This window comes from Aotus nancymaae, unplaced genomic scaffold, assembly GCF_030222135.1.
Source record: "Aotus nancymaae isolate 86718 unplaced genomic scaffold, 86718_ANA_hifiasm-v0.15.2.pri h1tg000053l, whole genome shotgun sequence".
NCBI lineage: Eukaryota > Metazoa > Chordata > Mammalia > Primates > Aotidae > Aotus > Aotus nancymaae.
Window position 1 is genome coordinate 32,070,620 of NW_026988467.1, and position 23,167 is coordinate 32,093,786.

The 23,167-nt window shown below is 41.3% G+C and overlaps 1 protein-coding gene across 1 annotated transcript in view; it reads right to left on the bottom strand.

Moving 5' to 3' along the window:
• Positions 1 to 6,640: 6,640 nt before the first annotated feature.
• The window catches only part of PSMB2 (proteasome 20S subunit beta 2), a 37,190-nt gene continuing 20,663 nt past the window's right edge, over positions 6,641 to 23,167 (bottom strand). The window contains exons 4-6 of the mRNA XM_012439903.3: positions 13,020 to 13,182; positions 8,627 to 8,676; positions 6,641 to 6,881 (exon numbers count right to left, since the gene is read on the bottom strand). Coding sequence (XP_012295326.1) covers positions 6,774 to 6,881; positions 8,627 to 8,676; positions 13,020 to 13,182 — 321 coding nt within the window. The 3' untranslated portion in view covers positions 6,641 to 6,773. The remainder of the gene's footprint in view (positions 6,882 to 8,626; positions 8,677 to 13,019; positions 13,183 to 23,167) is intronic.

The window sequence follows — 23,167 nt, forward strand, 5'->3', positions numbered from 1 at the left end:
ATCAGGCCAATGCTCATCCAACTCTTATCTTCTTGAGGATTTCACTCTTCAGGAATTTTTTTTTTTTTCCTGTACCATCAGTCTCTCCCTCTTTATGGAATCATTATTGGATCACTCCCCAGAGCACAAATGTTCTAGGATCTCTTATCTTACAAATCATAAATCCTTTCCCCATGTCTTTATTTCCTTTGCAGTTAAGTTCTTGAAAGATTGCTACACCTATGCCTCCATTTCTCCACCTCCAATTTCCTCTTCAATCTGCTTTTTTTCCGACCAGTCTACTGAAGTCCACTCAGCATGGTCATCACAATGTCAAATCTCAAGGCTGTTTTTTCTGGATTTAACAGTAGCAGTCAGTGGATATGGCTGACCACTTGCTGTTTTCTGCAACTGTTTTCTCTGTGGCTCCTAACTTCTGGTTTCCCATGACCTCACTGGTTCCAATTCTGTCTTCCTAGCTGGCTACTTCTCTACTTGACTTCTAAATGCTGGCTTTCCTTGGGTCGTTCTCTTTCCATACTGACTCCTTAGATTGGTCTCATTCAATCCCACGTCTTTCAATATCTAAATACTGCTAAGTCCTGAATGTTTATCTTCAGCCCGGGCTGCTCCCTGAACTCCAGACTTGGATGTACAACTGTCTGCCTGATATCTGCTGGCTTGGCTAATAGGCATCTCAAATTCATGTCCAAAATGGAGTGCATGACTCAAGTACTCAAATCATGACCTCTTCCAGACCATCCCACCACAGTAGATGACACCACCTTCTACCCAATTGTTCAAGCCAGAAACTGGGGGGTCGTATTTGGTTCTTTCTCTATACTCAATCCTTCAGAAAGACCTATGGATTCTGAGTGCATTTTCTTTCTTTCTAACACCACCCTAGTTCTCTGGACTACTACAGTAGTCTCCCAATTGGTCTATTTTCTCTGGTACACCTTCAAACTCAGGTCCAACAATGATCTGACTGCCTGATTCTCCAGCCTCATCTTAAACTACTCTCTTCATCACTCACTTTGCTCCAGCCACATGGGTTTCCCTTCTGTTCCTCAAACTAACATTTTGTTTTATGTCTCAGGGCCATTGCATTCACTGTTGTTTGCCTGGATTGTTGTTCCCCATGTCTTTGCAAGTATGCTGTCAGGGATAGATGATGAGGTGCTTTGCAAGTGAAGGTTGTGCTAGAAACATACAGTCTAGGCATCATCTCTCAGGATAAGGGTCCAAAGATGTGACTTCTTTTCCCAAGAAGCTGCAATGCCTCAACTCACCTGTATGTGTCCAGTGAAAGCTTTCCGGACACAGTGGGGCCTCCTCTGGGGGCCTGTCCCTCATGCTAAATGCATGGGGACCCTGGACACGTCCTAATCCTGGCCCTGCCACTCACTTGGTGTGCCCCCCTGAGCTTTGGGTCCCCCGGTATGTACCCCACAGCAGGTTGTTAGGTGGTGCTCGATACCTTGAGGCAGCCTCCAGGTGTGACACTGAAGAATTCTGAATCATGCAGGGAGGAAGTGCTGCCTTTTTCAAGTCTCTTTCAATCAGTCCCTCTGAATACATCAAGAAGAAAGTCTCCATTTGGGGTTGGCATGGCTTTAACACCTAATATTTGCTTTTCCTCATTTTAACAAAGAGGCTCAGTGCCTTTCCCCAAGTATCCCTATCTGGGTTACTTACACCTTTTTGCAGAAAGGAACAGAAAGGAATGTGGGGGATGGCTGAAGTATGCTCTGCTTTAACTGAAGCCTAGGGCCTGCAAGAGACATGCTACACTATCTTAGACTATGGGAAGTTGAGAGGATTAAATGAGATATACAGCACTTCTATATAATGCTTGTAATATAGTAACAAATCAATAAAAGGTTATAAATATCCAGAAGAAATTAGTTTATCAAAAACTTTTCAGGGGCTAGACAACTTTTCCTAAGGAAAGGACCATGTAGTCCTCACCAAATCCTATTAGAAACAAGAAAGTTGTAGATCAAAGCAACTTTCCCAAGGTCACTAAGCAAGTGAATGGGACTCACGCATCTGTGATCTGACCCTCCCTTCATTTCCACTGCATCACATGGCCATCTACAGAAGGGCTCACAGGCCTGACCCCAGCAAGGGGAAACAGGTCTTCCCAGCCCTTTGTGCCCCGAGGCTCTGCTAAGCCAGCATACGGTCAGGATCATTAACAGTGCAGAAGCAGTATGGTATGGACACTGTCTAAGTGGCATTAGAAGCTTCTAATGAGGTCTCAGCATTTGATTCTTCCCATTAAGTTGTTTTTCTTTATCCCACAGCAAAATAAATCATGTTTTAGCCTCTAACTGGGTTTAGCCCTAAGGAAAAGTAGATGATGATCAAAGTATACACGGGGGCTGGGTACAGGGGCTCACGCCTGTAATCTCAGCACTTTGGGAGCCAAGGCAGATGGATCATTTGAGGTAAGGAGTTCAAGACCATCCTATCCAACATAGTGAAACCCTGTCTCTATAAAAATATAATTAAAAATTTAAAAATAAAAATAAAATATACACATATTGTTTATATGGCTTCTTTTTTGCAAAGCAAGTAGCTGCAAATTAAATGGAGAGTGTTTAGACTTGGTAAGCATTCCAATTTGGAGTTTAAAGAAAAGGCTCTCCTACTTTAAGGATCATAGTGTTCCAGAAGAAATATGAAAAGTGCAGTCTTTAAAAACGTTCCCTCCCACGAAGGAAGGTAAGTGACGGCAAGTTGCAGGCTTCTCCTTCCAAACACACTAACTCATAATTCACACACTGGAGTAAGCAAGCAGCAGCAGACACTTAGAGAGAACCCAAGAATGCGCCCCTTTCTCTTGCTTGGGCACTGCTGCTGCTCTGGTCAAAAGGCCGAGGGGTGCAGAAGTGAAAGGACTCTGGGCTTCAGGCAGGGCAGGCCCAGCATGGTTGCTCAGCTAGCAACACCAAGAAGCTCTTGGGCCATTTCAGTGGCCTCTTCCATCTCTCAAAGGTTCCTGCCTTCCCATCCACTCTCTGGTTGGGCTGAGCTTCTGAGCCTCCCTACCCTGAGGCAAAACAGCTGCTCTCTTCTCCAACCTATCCCCACTCCCACCCTGAGCCAGGGAAGGAATAATTTGTTTTTCTGTGTATTAATCACCTGAAAGCAGATGGGAGCTAATCAGAACTCCTTTCTGAACAGCGTTTGGCCAGGAGTGTTACAGAATGGGAACATTCCCAGTGTTTTTCAAACTTCAGGAAATTGATTTAGGACAAAGCTGGCATTTTAAAAACTAAAATCCAGCAGAAGAAAACAGAAGTTACCAGAACACACTACATCATGACTCCACACACACATCCCTCTGTAAGAAAAGTTCCACAAAGTAATGCTTACCCTTCTTATAGTAGGTATACATAAGTGAGAAGTCATGAATGAATGACTGAGGCCATGTACATTTATTTGGAACACAGGATTTATGAGGTGTAAAAGAGAGAAAGGAAAATGGGGAGTAGGTTAGGAGAGGATCATGGAATGCCTAGCAGTTCAAACCAAAGAATTGGGCTTTATTCTCTTAAGCCATGGAAAACCACCAGAAAGTTTTAAGGGCAGAGAGGAATGGATGGTGAAACTAATTTTTTAAAGACCCAAAGAGAGAAGAGATTAAAAGTAGAGTCAAGTTAAGAGGCTGTTAAATAGTCTAAGAAATGACAGGGGGTGAACCAGAATAATGGGGATGGAGATTTAAAGAGATTTAGGCCAGGTGCAGTGACTCACACCTACAATCCTGGTGCTTTGGCAGACCAAGGTGGGAGAATCACTTGAGGCCAGGAGTTCGAGACTAGCCTAGGTAACATAGTGAGACCCTGTCTCTACAAAATTTTTTTTTTTATTTTTTTTTTTATTTGAGAGTTTCGCTCTTGTTACCCGAGCTGGAGTGCAATGGTGCAATCTCGGCTCACCGCAACCTCCACCTCCTGGGTTCAGGCAATTCTCCTGCCTCAGCCTCCTGAGTAGCTGGGATTATAGGCACGTGCCACCATGCCCAGCTAATTTTTTGTATTTTTAGTAGAGATGGGGTTTCACCATGTTGACCAGGATGGTCTCGATCTCTTGACCTCGTTATCCACCCGCCTCAGCCTCCCAAAGTGTTGGGATTATAGGCGTGAGCCACCGCGCCCGGCCCAAAATTTTTTTTACAAAATTAGCTGGGTATGGTAGTGTACACCTGTAGTCCCAGCTAGCTGAAAGGTTGAGGTGAGAAGTTCACTTGAGCCCAGGAGTTCAAGGCTGCAGTAATCTATGATCGTGCCACTGCACTCCAGCCTGGGAGCTGGACCCTGTCTCTGAAAAACGACAACAAAAAATTAAAAATTTAGGATGTAGAAATGCCAGAACTTGGTGACCACATAGAGACAGGAGATAAAGAATGGCATAAAAATGAAGCCCAGCTAAATGCAATGTTGTATCTTGAATTACATCCTAGAACAGAAGAAGAAAATTAGTGGAAAAACTGGTAAAATCTGAATAAAGCCTGGAGCTTAGTAATACTAATATACCAACCAATGTTGGTTTCTCAGTTTTGACAAATTTACCATGGTATATACAAGATGTTAACATTACAGAAACTGAATAAGGGGTATAAGGACACTCTGTATTATCTTTGCAGCTTTTCTTATTCCAGAATAAAATGTTTATTAAAAATAAATGATGCCCGGGTTTCTGACTTGGGTACCTGGGAACCAGGTGGCTCTAATTCTGTAAGACAGAATGTCACAGAGGAGGTCTGGAGAGGGCCAGATGGTAAGGCTCAGTTTCAGACATAGAGTTTGAAGTCCCTAAATCTGGAGGGTGAGCTATCTAGGAATGAGTTGATTTGGAGCTCAGGAAAGAGATCCAGGTTGGCAAAAAACCCTAGAGTGAGGATAGGTTTGTAGGCTTGCCTGAGATTGCCCTGGGGACCTTACATTCAAAGGTAGAGAACCATGTCATCCCTGGTGAGACCTGGATGCAGAATAACAAGTTTGCTAATGATTATACACTTGCTGAGCACTTACCACATGCCAGGCTCTGCACCAAACTTTCACCTATATTACTAATGTAATTCTCATACCTACCTACATGGAATAGGTGCTATTTCAATCATTTTACAGACGGGAAAATCAGGTAGCAGGATAGCCTGTGCTTTAGTGGCGGCAATTCACTGGGTAGAGCATCAGAATCACCTGTGGTGCTTTTAAAATAAATGCCTTACACTCAGGAATCTAGCTAAAAGATCAAACCTATGCATATTCACGGTGGTGTTGGAGGTTGAATCAACTGTAGTGATGTGAATCATCTCTTTTCTACCATTTATTCATGATTAGTTTTCTTCTTATGGTATAAGGCATTTACCATTGGTGTATTAAATAGTGTTTAAGACACTCAAATCTAATGTTAACCCAATACTGTTAATATGAACATTATGATCACTAGGTAGTATCTTAGATGACACATTTCATCACAGACAAATAAAAAACCCATCTGTATATGGTATTAAGAGGAGCACAGAATTGGATAAAGTAGAGTTTATTTTAGTCTAAGGCCAAATGGTTTTGATACGTGGTTCCTAGACCGGCAGCATCAGTAGCAACTGGAAGTGTGAGATGAACATTCAGAAACACACATCTGGTTAAGAATCACTGTTTTAGTGGCTTTAGCCACAAAACATCTACATTGTTCCCTAAAGGTAGGCTAATAGTAAAATGGGTATCTGGTTAACTGCCAATGATGCATCAATTTAATGGAATATTATGCAACTGTCAACAAGAATACACAGATCTATTTGTATTGATATAAAACAATCTCTAATACAGTGCTAAGTGAAATAAGCAATACGTAGAACATTTAAAAACACTTTTTAGCCAGGCATGGTGGCTCAATGCCTGTAATGCCAGCACTGGGAAGCCAAGGCAGGCAGACTGCTTGAGCCCAGGAGTTCGAGACCAACCTGAGTGACATGGTGAGACCACAGTCTCTATGAAAAACATAAAAATTAGCTGAGCATTGGTGGTGTATGCCTGTAATCCTAGATACTTGGGAGGCTGAGATGGGAGGATCACTTGGGCCCAGGAGGCAGAAGTTGCAATGAACCAAGATTGCACCACAGCATTCCAGCCTGGGCTACAGAGTAAGACCCTGTCTCTAAATAAATAAATAAATCTAAAAAATTTAAAGGGGACATGTGTCTGTATGTATGTATACCTTACTCAGTAACAGAGTATCTCTTAAAAAAAATAAGAAATTAGTAGCTGAAGTTTCCTTGAGGAAGGGAAGCAGGTGATTGGATTATAGGGATGGGAGAAACGTTTTTCACTACATGTTTTTGCACTGTTTGCATGTTTTATGAAGTACACGTATTATCCGTTCAGATTAATTAAAAAAATGTAAGTTTAAGGGTAAAAAGACCACTACTTTAGAGAGAATGAAGACATTAACAAGTAAAATATATGAAAGAGCTAGTTGGAAAGGAAGCCAAGCACAGAATAGAACATGGAGCCATCAGCTGCTAAAGGGTACTGAGCATTAAGGGAGGGTGGACCAGGAAGAAAAGTCAGACCTGGCAAAAAGATCATCTTCCTTCCACATCCTTTCTGAGGTAATATTAGGTAAACTGAGACCCGGACCACAGGGCTCAATTATATCCACAGTCACCTTTATTCTAAATTAACCATTTATCAAGAATGCACCTGAAAAGAGTAGAAAAAAATAAAGCAGGCCAGCACAAAAATGTTCCTTGGCAAGTGGGAGGGAGGGTGGGCATGATGTTAGGAGCCCTGTTTGGGGAAGGAAATGTTGTCCAGGTCATGGATGCCATTTTTGTCAATGATTCGAACACTGAAGGTTGGCAGATTCAGGATGAAGCGTTTTTGGAGCTGCAGAGAGACATGAAGGAAATCAGTCAACAAATAATTACTACGTACTATGTGCCAGGCTCTGTTCTAAACAGTGGGGATACAAGCAAACAAAAATCCCTGCTTTTGTGGAACTGAAATTCTATTGGAGGCAGTTGGTAGTAGGGCAGTAGTATCCTAGTGGTAGAGGGTACTCGAACGCTGGAGGCAGTTGGTAGTAGGGCACTAGTACCCTAGCAGTACAGGGTACCCAAACAACAGCTGGAGGATGACTGGGAGGCAGGGAGGCTGAACTGGGAGATGCAGCTAAGAGCCTGTCTCTGGTCAGTAAACCGATGAAAGAATGAGACCATCCAGTGTTCTGTTCTCCATAGTGTGTTACTGATCAGTCTGGTAAACACAGACGTCTCTCTTAAAATGTCTCAAGATAATAAACTAACAAAGACTGATTGTCCTCAGAACAAAGCAGAGGCTGGGAGCGGTGGCTCAGGCCTGAAATTGGGAGGTTGAGGTGGGAGAATATCTTGAGCCCAGGAGTTCAAGATCAGCCAGGGCAACATAGCAAGACTCCATCTCTTAAAAAAAATGAGCTGGGTGTGGTAGTGCCTGTCTGTTGTCTCAGCCACTTGGGAAGATCGGTTGAGTTCCAGAGGTCCAGGCTGCAGTGAGCTGTGATGGTACCACTGCACTCCACTCCAGACTGGGTGACAAAGGGAGACCCCATCTCTAAAAAAAAAGTGGGGGTGGGGACTGTGGACTGAAAACAAAAGGCTTGTGTAAGAGGCAAACCGACATTACTCCCAATGCTCCTGCTCTTATCCTCCTATTCTCTCACTAAACCATGAGTTCAAGTTCATCCTTAAGCCACAGGAACAATAAAATAAAAAAACCTAATGGGACCGGTTTTTGACCTCCCCATCCTCCATCCATACCCAAAGCCTGAGACTCTAAGGAGCAGTATTAGAAAGGGTGTGTTCTGAGCCGGGTGTGGTGGCTCACGCCTGTAATCCCAGCTACTCAGGAGGCTAAGGCAGGAGAATTGCTTGAACCCGGGAGGCAGAGGTTGCAGTGAGCCGAGATGGAGCTACTGCACTCCAGCCTGGGTGACAGAGCAAGACTGTCTCCAAAAAAAAAGGGGTGTGTTCTATGATCCTGGCCTCACAAACCAAAGTCTACTCTTCCCTTCTGCCCCTAGTTTCTTAGTTGTTTTCTATGATCCTCCTGAATTCTTAGGGAAGGCTTTCTCTCTAGATCACAAAGACTCATGCACTATTAAGGGAACAGGCAGTATGCCAATTACAGGTGGCACAAGAACAGAGCAGGTATAAAGTCCAGGGCAGAAATTCTTCAAGTACAGCCTCAGTTACCACCTGTAGCAAAATCACCTGGGACTGCCAATTAAAACAGAGCTTCCCAGTTTATATCTCACAGCAGTGGAATCAGAATTGAGGGTTAGGGCAGAGACGGCAATCTGTCTAACAAGTTTCCTGGGTGATACTTACACACACTAAAATTTGAGAACCACTGGTTTGGATAAACCAGAAAGAATTAAATTATAAAACTGACACTGAGGAGGTAATCTGTAAAAGAAAAATAAGCTTGCTACCCACACCAAACTCTATCCCTGGTAGCAACTTCACATCTGGTTAGTAGGTATGTATTACACCTTCTGGCAAAAATCAGAAAAAATATAACCAAGGAACAGAAACAAGACTGGCAAATAGAGACACAAACATTCCTTTCAGGATCCCACGGGAGCTACTCACCTCCTCCAGACATTTCCTAAGAAGCTCTACTGCCCTCTCACGTGAGATAGCTGAAAGAGAACACAGAGACCAAGTACTTAAGGTGCTGATTAAATCCAACTCTCAGCAGCTTTTCATTAAGTTTCAAATCTTCATCAAAGCTGACTTCTTCAGGTCCAAGTGCCACACAAATGGAAAAGGCAAAAAAACGCTTTGCCTTCCAGCCTGCAACCAACTTACTCCACATGCACCTGGGGGTGCCCCAGACCCAATGCTCCAGCAGCTACAAGCCATTGCAAATTGATTTGCTACAGTGAAGGGTAAGCATGAAGGAATTCTGACTCCCCTGGCCAGGGCCCACCTCTAAAGAAGTCCAGCGGCCTCTCTTTATCTTAGCCCACCCCTTTCACTCCCCCTTAGTCCAGGGTTTAAATCAATTCCATCTGCCCTAGTCAGCTGCAAATCAGGGAAAGGGAGGACAGGGTCAGAATTTTAGCCTTGTTTTCCCAGCTGGGTCTCTGTTTAACAATGGAAAGAGAATTTATAGGATGGGGCTGACAGGAGCCAAAGCAACTGTCTGTGGGCATGGCAAACTGGAATGACATGTTATGCAGTCAGGCTTCAGGGGTGGCCAGTCGTTATTTTGGTGGGCAAATCAGCTGTATTACCGACAGATGCCAAATCAAGAAAGTCACTGGGAGGCCAGGCTAATTCTTTCCAGGATGTGGCCCAGAGCTCTAGTGTGGCTGAGGTTGAGCCAGAGGGCAGCACCAAAAAAGAATGAACATGCCAGATTCTTATGATATTGACAGTGAAGAATGGACTGTAAGGAGAGAAGTGGTTATCTGTGCTGCATCTAAAGTCTGTAAAAGCTAAGGATTCCAAAGTACCCATTGCCCACAGAGCTAAAGTCAAGGTTAGGATTGGGGTCAGAAGATGGAACTCAGCACAAAAGCATCCCGTGTCTGGGAAGTCCTAACCAGAGCACTTAGGCAAGAGAAAGAAATAAAGAGTATCCAAATTGGAAAGCAGGAAGTCAAATGTCCCTATTTGCGGATGACGTGATTTTCTATACAGAAAAACCTAAAGACCCCACCAGAAAACTCTTATATCTGATAAATTCCATAAAGTTGCAGGATACAAAATTAATATACAAAAGTTAGTAGTGTTTCTATATACAAACAAACTAGCTGAAAAAGAAATCAAGAAGGCAATCCCATTTACAATAGAAACAAAAATCAAAGAAAATACCTAGGAATAAATTTAACCAAGGAGGTGAAAGACCTCTATAACAAAAACTATAAAACACTGATGAAATAAATTGAAGAAGATACAAATGAATGGAAAGACATCTCATGCTCATGGATCAGAAGAATTAATATTAATTGATTGATTGACTGATTGAGACAGGATCTCACTCTGTCGCCCAGGCTGGAGTACAGTGGCACAATCTCGGCTAACTGCAACCTCCACCTCCTGGGTTCAAGCAATTCTTCTGCCTCAGCCTCTCAAGTAGCTGGGATTACAGGCACTCGCCACCACGCCTGGCTAATTTTTGTATTTTTAGTAGAGACGGAGTTTCACCATGTTGGTCAGGCTAGTCTTGAACTCCTAACCTTGTGATCCGCCTGCCTTCGCCTCCCAAAGTGCTAGGATTACAGGCATGAGCCACCATACCTGGCCAAGATTTAATATTATTAAGATGACAATACTACCCAAAGAAATTTATAGATTCAATGCAATCCCTATCAAAATACCATTGATATGCCTCACAGAATTAGGAAAAAAAAATCCTAAGATCTGTATGGAACCACGAAAGACTCTAAATAGCTAAAGCAATCCTGAGCAAAAAGAACAAATCTGATAGTTGATACCACTACCAGACTTCAAAATATACCACAAAGTTGTAGTAACCAAAAAGCAGCATGCTATTGGCATAGAAATAGACACATTGACCAATTAAACCGAATAGAGAAATTAAGAAATTAAGCCACAATCTACATTTGACTTTTGATAAATGTACCAAGAACACTCATTGGGGAAAGGACAGTCTCTTCAATAAATGGTGCTAGAAAAACTGGATATCCATATGCAGAAGAATAAAACCTGACCCTCAGCTCTCATCCTATACAAAATTCAACTCAAAATGGATCAAAGTCCTAAATTTAACAGCTGAAACTAGAAGAAAACATAGAGGAAAAGCCTTAGGACGTTGATCTGGCAAAAGATTTTATGAATAATCTCATAAGCACAGGCAATAAAAGCAAAAATAAACAAATTGGATTATAGCAAACTAAAATGCTTCTGCACAGCAAAGGAAACAATAGAGTGAAAAGATAACCTACACAATGTTAGAAAATACATACAAACTACTCATCCAACAGGGGATTAATATCCAGAAAATATAAGGAACTGAAACATCTCAACAGAGAAAACAAATTCGATTAAAAAAGCTATTATCAATCAGGAAAGCTATTATCAAAAAGACAAAAAGGGGATTTCTAGCTCTCTGGAATCCCCTCCCACAAAGTGGGAGCTCTCTTTCCCCTCCTGGATTTCCCCTCTGGAGTCTCCTTCCACACTCTTCATGGAAGTTTTATCTCTTCTACTTTTTCTCTTTCTTTACCTAAATAAATCACTTTCTACAAAAAAAAAAAAAAAAAAAAAAAAAAAAAAGACCAAAAAACAAACAAACAAACAAATGCTGGCAAGGATGTAGGGAGAATGAAATTCTTTATACACGGTTGGTGGGAATGTAAACTAGTATAGCCACCATGCAGAACAGTATGGTGGTTGTTCAAAAAACTACAAACAGAACTACCATATGATCTGGCAATCCCACTACTGGGAATTCATCCAAAAGAAAGGAAATCGTTATATTGGATGAAATCATTTTATCACTGGGGAAATACTGCACCCCAGTATTTACTGCAACACTATTCAAAATAGCCAAGATATGGAACCAACCTAGGTGTCCAATGACAGATCAATGGATAAAGAAAGTGTGGTATATACACCATGAAATACTATTCATCCATAAAAAAGGAAATCTATCATTCATGGCAACATGAATGGAATTGGAGGACATTCTGTTAAGAGAAATAAGCCAGGAACAAAATTAATACACTGTACATACTCACTCATATGTGGAAGCTAAAAAAGCTGAACTCAGAAGTAAAAAGTAGAACAGAGGATACTAGAGGTTGAGAAATCCTCTGTAAGAGATGGGGGACATTTGTCAAAAGATAAAAAATTGGCTGGGTGCGGTGGCTGACGCCTGTAATCCCAGCACTTTGGGAGGCCAAGGTAGGTCAATCACTTGAGGTCGGGAGTTCCAGTCCAGCCTGGCCAACATGGTGAAACCCCATCTCTACAAAAAATACAAAAACTAGCCAGGCATGGTGGCATGTGCCTGTAATCTCAGCTACTTGGGAAGCTGAAGCACGAGAATTGCTTGAACCTGGGAGGCAGAGGTTGCAATGAGCTGAAATCGCTCCACTGCACTCCAGCGTGGGTGACGGGGAGACTGTCTCAAAAAAAAAAAAGATACAAAATTATGGCTAGACAGAGGAATAAGTTCTAGTGTTCTATACCACTGTAAAATGACTATGGTTAACAATATACAGTTTCAAATAGCTAGAAGGAGGATACTAAATGTCCCCAACACAAAATGATAAATATTTGAGATGATGGATATACTAAATACCCTGATCTGTTCACCATACATTACATGTATTGAAACATGATGTACTCCATGAATATATGTACAATTATTATTTGTCAATTAAAAAATAAAATTTTAAAAAAGCGTCCCTGTATCTGAAGTTTTGCCAAGCTGATGCTTTATGGACAAGTAGAGCAAAAGCTTTTTCTTTTAAGAGGGGGCAGCCGTTAGACGACAACCAAGGGTAGGCTCAGTTTTGTAGCCTTAGAAAGCTTTGATGTTTAAGCAAAGAAACCTTCAATTGTCATGCTGGGGACCTATTCATCCTCGCAAGTTCAAAACAAATATATATCTACTTCCTTTACTCCCTCGTTCTTTACTGAGATGCCAATAAGCATCTAGGCAAAGCAAAATAAGTGAAAAAACTAACTCTTAGAACTGAAGAATTTTAGAACCCAATAAAAATGTTTTATTCACTATGTCATCTATTCCAATCCTCCTTCAAAACAAAACCCAGCTCTAGAGATATGTAACATCTCATTTTGGCTGGCAAAAATGGGACTTAAATCAGCTTTGAGAAGACCCTACTGACCCAAAGAAAAGTGCAGCCTCCAGAGGGGGACCTGCCTGTGCTTTTTAAGATCCATCCTATTCAAGCCCTGGCCACCCAACTCCAAGGGTGGACAAACTTGGGAAGCAGCTGAGGGCAGGGCTCTGTCACTGCTCCCTCCCTAGAGTGTTGGTACTTACTCGGTGTATAGTATCGGTCCAGGATACTGAGAGTCAGGAAGGCACCATAGCCATGGGCTGCAAAAGGGGCCTTGGCCAAGGCTGCCAGGTAGTCCATGTAGTAGAGCGCTGGTCCTTCATGCTCATCATAGCCAGCCAGGAGGAGGTTGACATGATATGGAGTCTGCAAAGAAAAGATATGGCAAAGTGATAAGCAGAACACCAACATCTCTTCCCATGGCAAACGGGAATATTCTGACTCGTGATGAGAAAGAAAATATTAGCAGCAACTGAGTAAATCATAGTGAAAGTAAAAATGTAGGGAAATCTAGAGGACTTGGAGTATGGTAACAGGTCAAGGGACATTGGGTTATTCTCTTTGAACAGAAGGGCATTTGGAGCACTTTAAGGTGTATGAAAAAGCTGCTATCTTCTTAAAGTGTACAGATGAGAACCTGTATAAAAGCGCTTCTTCAAAAGTATTTGATAGCAAAACAGAGTGACTATAATTAATATTTTAATTGTATATTTTAAAATAATGAAAATAATATAATTGGATTATTTGTCACACAAAGGAGAAATGCTTGAGGTGACAGATACCCCATTTACCCTGATGTGATTATTACACATTGTATACCTGTATCAAAATATCACATATACCCAATAAATATATACAACTACTGTGAACACACAAAAATTAAAAATAAAAAAATCTTTTTAAGCACTGCACAGGCAAAGCACGGGTGCTCTCTGTCATTCCTAATTGTTGAAAACAACAAACAATTCTGAGAGTGCCAGGTTATAGACTGAAAAAAGCAGATGCTCCAAGCACATCAAATGAAATAAACAAACTCAATCTGGGCATCTGGACCAATCCCAAGTGGTAAACTGTATGCCCACTACTAAAGAAACAATTTAGAGCTGGGCGCAGTAGCTTACAGGTAAAATCCCAGCACTTTGGGAGTCTGAAGCAGGATGGACTGCTTGAACCCAGGAGTTGGGAGACCAGCCTAGGCAACACAGTGGGACTCCGTTTCTACAAAAAAAACTAAAAACTTAGCCAGGTGTGACGGCACACACATGTGGTGCCAACTCAGGAGGCTAAGGTGAAAGGATCACTTGAGACTAGGAGGTCAAGGCTGCAGTGAACCGTGATTGTGCCACTGCACTTCAGCCTGGGTTCAAAAAAAAAAAAGAGAGAAAAGAAACAACTCATGATGTGGGGAGAGAGAGTAAGTCTCAAATATTTAAGTCAAATCACTAGACTTAACTGAGAAGTGATTTTGAGACAAACAAAAAGTAATAAAAAGGTCGGGCGTGGTAGCTCACATCTATTAATAGCAGCACTTTGGGAGGCCAAGGCGAGCAGATCACAAAGTCAGGAGTTCGAGACCAGCCTGGTCAACATAGCGAAACCCTGTCTCTACTAAAAACACAAAAATCAGTCGGGTGTGGTGGTGGACGCCTGTAGTCCCAGCTATTCAGGAAGCTGAGGCAGGAGAATCACTTGAACCCGGGAGGCGGAGGCTGCGGTAAGCCAAGATCATGCTATTGCACTCCAGCCTGGGCAACAAGAGCGAAACTCCATCTCCAAAAAAAAGTAATAAAAAATTATTATAACTTGGATTTATAAATATCCTTTCTTTCTTTGTATTACCTGCAAATCTAAAAGCATAAGTTGCTATAGAGAACTATGACTGAGTCTGCGCTGCTCTTCATTGCCAAATGGATGATTATTTTTTTCTACACCAGCAGGGTCGTTTACCATGTTGAATTCAGTCTGTCTATGCCCCCAGGCATCAGTGGTGGGACTTCCATTTTAAATGGCTTTCTTTTTCTCTGCAGGATGTGTCTCTCCTCTTGCATTTGCTTCAGTGGGTAGTAAGCAGGCCTTGCCCATGGATACATCCCTATCTCTAAATTTATGGATGCATGCAATCAAACGCACAGTAAGTGAGACACCTCATTATGAGGCATGAAGTATAATAGCTAATCTTCCTAAAAATGGCATTTAACATTCTTTGAACACTGATTAACACAGGTACTTGGCAGCCTTAAAAAACTCCTTGTTTTTGCTTTTTTCTTGGGGGGGGGGTGGATGTTGCGAGGGGAGTTAAAAGGGGATGTCGTTGTTCTGTTGCTTAGGCTGGAGTGCAGTGGTGCAATCATAGCTCACTACAGCCCCAACTCCTTGGCTCAGGTGAATTTCCCACCTCAGCCTCCTGAGTAGCTAGGACTATAGGCACATACCACCATGCCCCGCTAATTTTTATTTTTATTTTTAAGAGATGAGGTCTTGGCCAGACACGGTGGCTGATACCTGTAATCCCAGCACTTTGGGAGGCTGAGGCGGGCGGATTACTTGAGGTTGGGAGTTTGAGACCACCTGGCCAACATGATGAAACTCTGTTGCTACTAAAAACATGAAAATTAGCCAGGCATGGTGGCATGTGCCTGTAGTCCCAGCTACTCTGGAAGCTGAGGCACAAGAATTGCTTGAACCTGGGAGGTGGATGCTGCAGTGAGCTGAGATCGTGACACCGTACCACTGGGCAATAGAGCAAGACTATCTCAAAAAAAAAAAAAGAGAGAGAGAGAGAAAAGAGAGAGAGAGAGAGAAAGATGGGGTCTCACTATGTTGCCCAGGCTGGTCTTGAACTTCTAGGCTCAAGTGATCCTTCCACCTTGGCCTCCCAAAGTGCAGGCATGCCACTGTGCCTAGTGCAAAACTCATGTTATATACTTACTTGGAATTCTTAGCCAGTTGTGCTAAGTAGGAAGGGTTCCTAATATCACCTGGAGATTACAGAGTAGTCCTCACCTCTAGATAAGATTCTGTTTTACTGATAAGATAGTGGGTAGTCCCAGAGAGAAATAAGTTGACCAGCAGTCAAGACTTCAGAGAAAATAATTATCTGCCTATTGCATTTCCCAATGAGTAGTGTGCTGTACTCTACCAAGCTCTGGAATTCTCTGTGCATTCTGAGTACCTTCTTAGTAAATCCAATCTTAGGCAAAAAACTTAACCCCTATGAGCTTCTGTTTTTTTTTTTTTAATGTGTAAAACTGGGTTAATCTTTCTCCTTTCTATCTTCTAGGGAATATAATGAGAAAAAATAATAACGATAAAGCATCCCAAACTCTGGAAGAAAAGATGCTACCAAAATTCCTAGTATTTTAACTACATCCCAGTCTCTTTTTGAAAGCTTATCACTGTAAACAACAACAAACCTACGTAAATTAACTATAGATTTTAAAATGCTATTAGTTACATATTTTTTAAGTGTGAAAACAGTACTGCAAAATCTGGCAGACATAGAATACCTTGGTATTCTTATAGTTAAAATTAGAAGAGAGAAAGAGGGAGGAAGAGAGGCAGAATAGCAAAGAGATTCCAACCAGTTTCTGTACCCAAGAGAATAAAACAGTCTTTTACCTATCAGAAAGTAAGTTAAATCTTTTTGCTAAGAGGATAAACTCTACTCTTTTCTACTAACTAGCCAAAATACTCGCTGTATAGTTAACCAAGACAATTTCATCAAGTTGCAATGGTATATTAAGTATTCCCCCAGATGCTCAAAGAGGCCTTAACAAGCAGAACCCAAATGTTTTGTCTTCAATGAAGATCTTGTCCATACTATGAGATTAAATTGTTTAGAACAATAAATCTTATTTTAAAATACACTGCTAGAAGATTTTAGATGAAACAGGATGTCAACAGAATTCCAGAAGCAAATTGTATCACTTAATTGGTCTATATAGTATCATTTACTTTTACTTAGGCATTTGACACACATACACTTACCAAAGCTGGTATTCAGAAGCTACAACTCCTGGTATTGAAGGTAACTCACAAATTATTGTGTGACTTCAAATTACCAACTTTTGTATGTGTGAGATGCTTAAGCATAAATAAACGGTGTTATCTAGACTAATTAAATCAATACATCTGTGCAACAACTTGCAGTTTGTGAAATTCTTCTGACAATGCTCCATCAAAGATCTCTGGCTTGGCTGGGCGCGGTGGCTCACGCCTCTAATCCCATTACTTTGGGAGGCCGAGGTGGGAGGATTGCTTGAGCCCAGGAGTTCAAGACCAGCATAGGTAAGATGGCAAGACCCTGTCTCTATGGGAGTGGGTTGGGGAAGCTAGGTGAAGTGGCTACTCGGGAGTCTGAGGCAGGAGGATCCTTAAGCCCCAGAGTATAGTGAGCTACTATCCTCCACTATACTCCAGCGTGACTGGCAACAGAGTAAGACCCTATTTCTATCAAATAAAAATAAAAATCACTAAACAAATGTCAGAAAGCGATAGGTGCTACTTCTGAGAAGTGGCTCAAGTTTAAGTCAACTGCCAGCATTTCCATGAATGTATATTTATTGTTGCTTTTTGCTAGGCTTGGGTCCTTCTCCTTCTACCTCTCTCTAGACACAGGGTTTTAAGTAAAGAAAAGCATAGGATACAGGCCAGGCATTCAGAACTGAACAAAGAGGAGAGCAATAGCATAAATAAGAAAGAGTTGGGCTATTTGTGACTTTAGAAAAGTTAGTCATTTAATCTCTCTGAATTTTAATTTCTCATTTAAAACACGGGATGATCTCTACTACAACAGTGCTGCTGCAGTGAGGATTGCAAAAGATAATGCATGTGGATAAGTATGATGCCTGAAACAGTAAAGACTCTATAAATAAACAAGGCAACTACTCAGGAGAAGCCCGACTACTTCTGGCATTGAGATACGAGGGAAATTCCTATGTGTCTTCATAAAGGGATATGGAGGGGTGTTAGTGCCCAGCACAATGCCTGACACATGGTAGAAAAGCAGTAAATGATAGTTTCCACCTCTCTCATTCCTGGGACTCTTTCCAGGGGTCCTAAGGTAATGGTGTTCAGTGTCACAAGCATCTGTACTAGACACTTAGAGCATACCTGCTTCATGGTCAACTCTCTCTAACCATGTCATTTCTTCCCTTGCAGATGTGTCTATCCTGAGTGGCAAACCTACTTTCTAGACAATTTTTCATCAGTTCCCTTTGTTCCCCATGATCAGTATTACATATTTAAGGATTTGCCTAATTATTCTGGGAAAATGGAAACATTAATCAATAATGATAGCACTGTCAGGGATGCTCTTTTCAGAAAATCTTTTACAAAGTAATCCTTTGTAAAGATTACCAAGTATCTTTTAAAATGAAATCTGTATTCTGTATATGATATAATCTAGCCTTTGGTGTCTCTACTATTCTAATTGTTTACATAGTAAGTCTAAGTAATAAGACAAAGTTATGAGGTTCCCAAGGGGAAGAACTATAACATACAAGACTAGGCTTCTTCCACAGCATAAGCTAAGACTGAACATTATATACAGTACTGAATTAACCTAAACATCCAAACATTGCATCCAAGTGAACCCAAACATTTAGCTAAGACACTCTCTACCTAAAGGCCTTGGGAGTCACCATCAATGGTCTGCAATGCAAATACCAACATATTTAAAGTTGTGCCTAATTGATATACAAGGAAAACATTTTAAATGAACTATCCTGGGAACTCAAAATGAACTTTAGCTTCTAGCATGGGGTACCACGAAAACTTTGCTCTTAATAGAAGGCAGTGGGGGTGGAGTGGGGACGAAACTAGACACATGTATCTTTTCCTCCTTTAATGAATATGTGATATGAGTTCATTTTCACAGTGAAGTACATTTAGGTCATTTTGAGATTTCTTCATCTATACAGTAAAGATAATAAAAGTACCCAGTATTATAAGGTTGTGGAAAGGTTTAGATAAGTACATGTAAAGTGATCAGTGCAATGTCTGATATATTGTAATAATGCAGATTGACTATCATCACAACACTACCACCACCACTTTTAGGATTTAACTGCATTATCAACAGATTTGACAAGATAATAAGATCAAGAAGTGAGCCACAGAGAGCCAATAAAATTGTCCAACTTTTGTTGCTGCTAAAAGACCAAATTTAAGAAGACAGAGAAATTAGCCAATAAGCACATCTCTTATGTACTTCTAAGATTGAAATAGACTTCTTAAGTACTCTGAGCATCTGAGCCCTGCAAAACTGAGCTCAGTGCCACTTTGGACTCTTGTACATTTGGGGGTGGGGAGTGCACAGTGCACACATGCAAACTTTACTTAAATTAGAGGAAGTGTTTCCCTCCCTCCAACTCTTGTGCATATGACTCCTTGTATATTCCTTCTCTTATGAAAAAGAAACACTGTAGTAATTAAGAAGAGTGTGAAATTCCATAAATTTTACAGCTAAACAACACAGTTGTGATAAATACACTGAAACAACAAAATCAGCGACAAGAGTCTGGGCGGTGACAAGCAGCGGTGTGACATCTGGCGGAAGCTAAAGTCACAGCAAGGGGGAGAGAGGTGGGCGTGAGGAAGCATCCTGCCAAGCGTGGACACAGAAATAGAGAGGAATTGACAGTCTTCCTTTGGAGCCAGGCCAGCCTTCGCCACCTCTAATTGAATGGGATGACATTGCTATGAGTGATGTGCTTTGGAGAATGGTGCGATTTCTTTTCTGATATGCTACACCCTGGAATGCTTAGCAGTGTGTGAGGCATAACTCCGTTCCTAGTGGGTCAGCAATTCTAGACAAATGAGTTTGTCTAGAGATGAGTGTTTTCATAAACAGACTTCTAAATATACTAAACAGAGACTGGACTTTGAAAGGAACAGTACATCTGCTATTTCTTTTAGTTCAGGGGATTGTCAAAACTGCCTAAAATTCCATCTTTAGCACTGAGAAGATTTCATGAAAATGCAGTTTATAGACTTAGATGGGATAGAAAACCTCAACTAGTTTACCCAGTATCCCTTTTACAAATGTGGGGACTAAACTTCAAAGAGGAAACAGTTACTTGCCCTAAACCACACAGGTAATCAAGAGTCAGGTGCAGAATTCAGGCCTCCCAACTGCAAGTCCTGCATGCTTTTCCAGGAAATCATGCTGCCCTCACAAAATGGAAATTAGTGTAAAAATATAGTTCAGTATGTAAATGCCAGTTTCACACTCAAATATTTCAGAATACGTTATTTTGCATTCTAGCATCTACTGCTCTCTATTTCACTTATCACATTTTTATATGACCAGTAACATTTTAAGGATTTTGTTTGTTTGATTTCAGGAGACAGGGTCTTGCTATTTTGCCCAAGTGAGTGCAGTGGCTATCCACAGGCGCCATCACAGTACACTATAGCCTCAAACTTCTGGGCTCAAGGGATCCTTCTATCTTAGCTTCCCAAGTAGCTGGGACTATAGAGGGGTGCCTCCGTGTCTATCTGATATTTTAAGTTTTTAAAGGGCAAGTTTAATATCATACAATTATGACTCCTTTATAGGGTGTAAAACTATATAGTAGTAGTAGTAGGTATTCAATAAATACCCATGATGATAGATTATCAACACCTTAATTCCTTTGCCAATGGCCAATTTTTCAATTTTGCTAATAAATAAAATCAATTGTTATTTTTTGCGCCAATGTTCTGAACTCTAGACTTTGTTTGCAATAGCCAACAAAATTCACTAGCTATCTGTTTGGGGTGGGTTTAGCAGTATAATTTTAAAATCTCAATTTCAATTTTGCCATTTTAATTACAGAAGGACTTCATATGTGAATTGGATTCCACTAGTTCAAACACTTTAAAAAATCTCAAAGATGGCAGGGCACGGTGGCTCAAGCCTGTAATCCCAGCACTTTGGGAGGCTGAGGCGGGCGGATCACGAGGTCAATAGATCGAGACCATCACGGCCAACATGGTGAAACCCTGTATCTACTAAAAATACAAAAAAAATTAGCTGGGCGTAGTGGCGTGCGCCTGTAGTCCCAGCTACCTGGGAGGCTGAGGCAGGAGAATTGCTTGAACCCGGGAGGCAAGGGTTGCAGTGAGCCGAGATCACACCACTGTACCCCAGCCTGGCTCCTGGTGACAGAGCAAGACTCTGTCACAAAAAAAAAAAATCTCAAAGATTTCGGCAACTTTCAATTATTGTGACCTAGTACCTTTTCTAGCTCTAAAAGACTGTAGTTCTATAGAAGAGGAAGGGAGTGGAGAACTACCTATCCTTAATGCCTAAGCAATATGGAATCATTTGTACCCTTTTTTTTTTTTGAGTCAAGAGTTTTGTTCTGTTGCCCAGGCTGGAGTGCAGTGGCGTGATCTCTGCTCACTGCAAACTCCGCCTCCCGGGTTCAAGTGATTCTCCTCCCTCAGCCTCCTGAGTAGCTGGGATTACAGGCGCATGCCATCACGCCCAGCTAAATTTAGTATTTTCAGTAGAGACAGGATTTCACCATGTTGGCCAGGCTGGTCTCAAACTCCTGACCTCAGGTGATCCACCCACCTCAGCCTCCCAAAGTGCTGGGATTACAGGCATGAGCCACCACGCCTGGCCTTGTACCCTCACTTTAATCCTCTTGGTTATATTCCTTTTAAGGAAATCCATGTGCAGATTCAATCTCTTTTAGCCTTAAGGAAAAAATAAACAGTTTAGAAAAGGCTTCAACCAAATTCTATGAGTTCCCTGGGACTACAACATAGAACAATTATGAAATAGGCAGATGCCCCAACTAACTTCATTTTCAGATCTGGAGTGTGAATACATTCAATAAATGTTTACTTAGCATTTATTATGTGAGAAGCATTGTGACATGTGATGAAGATGGGAGTCTGGATCTGGAAGGCATTCAACAAGGTAGATGTGGGTAGGAAGGACTCCAGACAGAGGAAATGGTATATGTGAAGATAAAGAAACACAGAGGAATATGGAATGTCTAGGTACTAGGGAACATCGGACACATACACCTGGAGAATTACATGACTTCAGCAGGAAGTAGGGAGAGAAACTGGGATGATACTGTCATTGGCCTCCTAAAGAATATTTACATTATTAGTATGTAAACCATGGAGCAGTCAGTGAAAATTTGCCACTTCCATCCCTCTGCTGATCCAAGCCTTTTTTCGTAACATAGCACACTGGTTAATTGTTGCCAAGGAACCCTGATGCCTCAGATTGATATTCCACCAGTCCCAGTCATTTTCCCTGCTTCTCTTCAATAGAAGACTTTTAGAAAGGAAATTGTACAAACAGATTGCCATTTTAGGATGAAAACTGACAGTTATATGGAAGATAGACTGGGATTAGGACTGAGAGGAAGGGAGAATGATTAGAGGATCTATAATAGTCTACTCTGGACAGATGATGATGAAGACCAAACTAAGGAAAAAGCAGAGGAAGCAGAGAGAGACATATGAAATATGAGATACATTTAGAAGGTAGAAATGATGGAACTTCATAACTAGTAGAAGAAGGGAGGGAGAAAGAAGAGTTAGTAGGACTCTCAATAAGGGGACAGTGGCAGTGCAAATGAAAAGAGCTCAATTTGAACCTAATGAGCTTAAGTAGAGCTGTCCAAAGACAGATGGAAAGAGAAAATAGTGTATAACCAAGGTCATGAGACTGAATGAAGAGCCAACCAGTGAAGAGGTTTCATTCACATAAACACGTACACTCTCACACTCACGCATAGAAGACAGAAAAGACAATGACTACAACAGGATACTGCGGCAAAGGTATACCTAAGTTGCCATAAGAAATTGAGGGTGACATACGTGGGGAGGTGGGGAGCAAATACAGAAAAAACTTCCCTGATAAGTGCTAAGCTTAACTGGCAATGAAGAGCTAGCCATGTGGGGATGCTGGTATATTCAAGGGAGGAGACAAGCAAAGTGCTGGAGTGGCAAAATCAGGGATGCAAGAGAGAACCCAGGGCCGGTTAGGATCCTGTTATCTATTCGCCAAGTTGGGGGGAAAGGTATAGAATTGGAAGTTGAAAACAATTTTCTCTTAATCTGTGACTGAAAAAAAGTACAAATTTAAACTGATCAAAATCAGAATACTATTATGAGCTTCACAAACAAAAAAGTTAAACTGCCTGAGTCTCCTTGTTCTTGCCTGTTCCAAATGCATTTATTTTTTTGTAGCCCTAAAAAACAAACTGGCCCATGTTTATAAATTCTCACACTAAATTGGGAAATAGGGAGGCAAGTGTACCTCAAACAAAGCAAACCTTTCATTTTCAGAGGACCAAGATGAAATAAAAGAAACACTGCTCTGAAAATGAGACTGTCT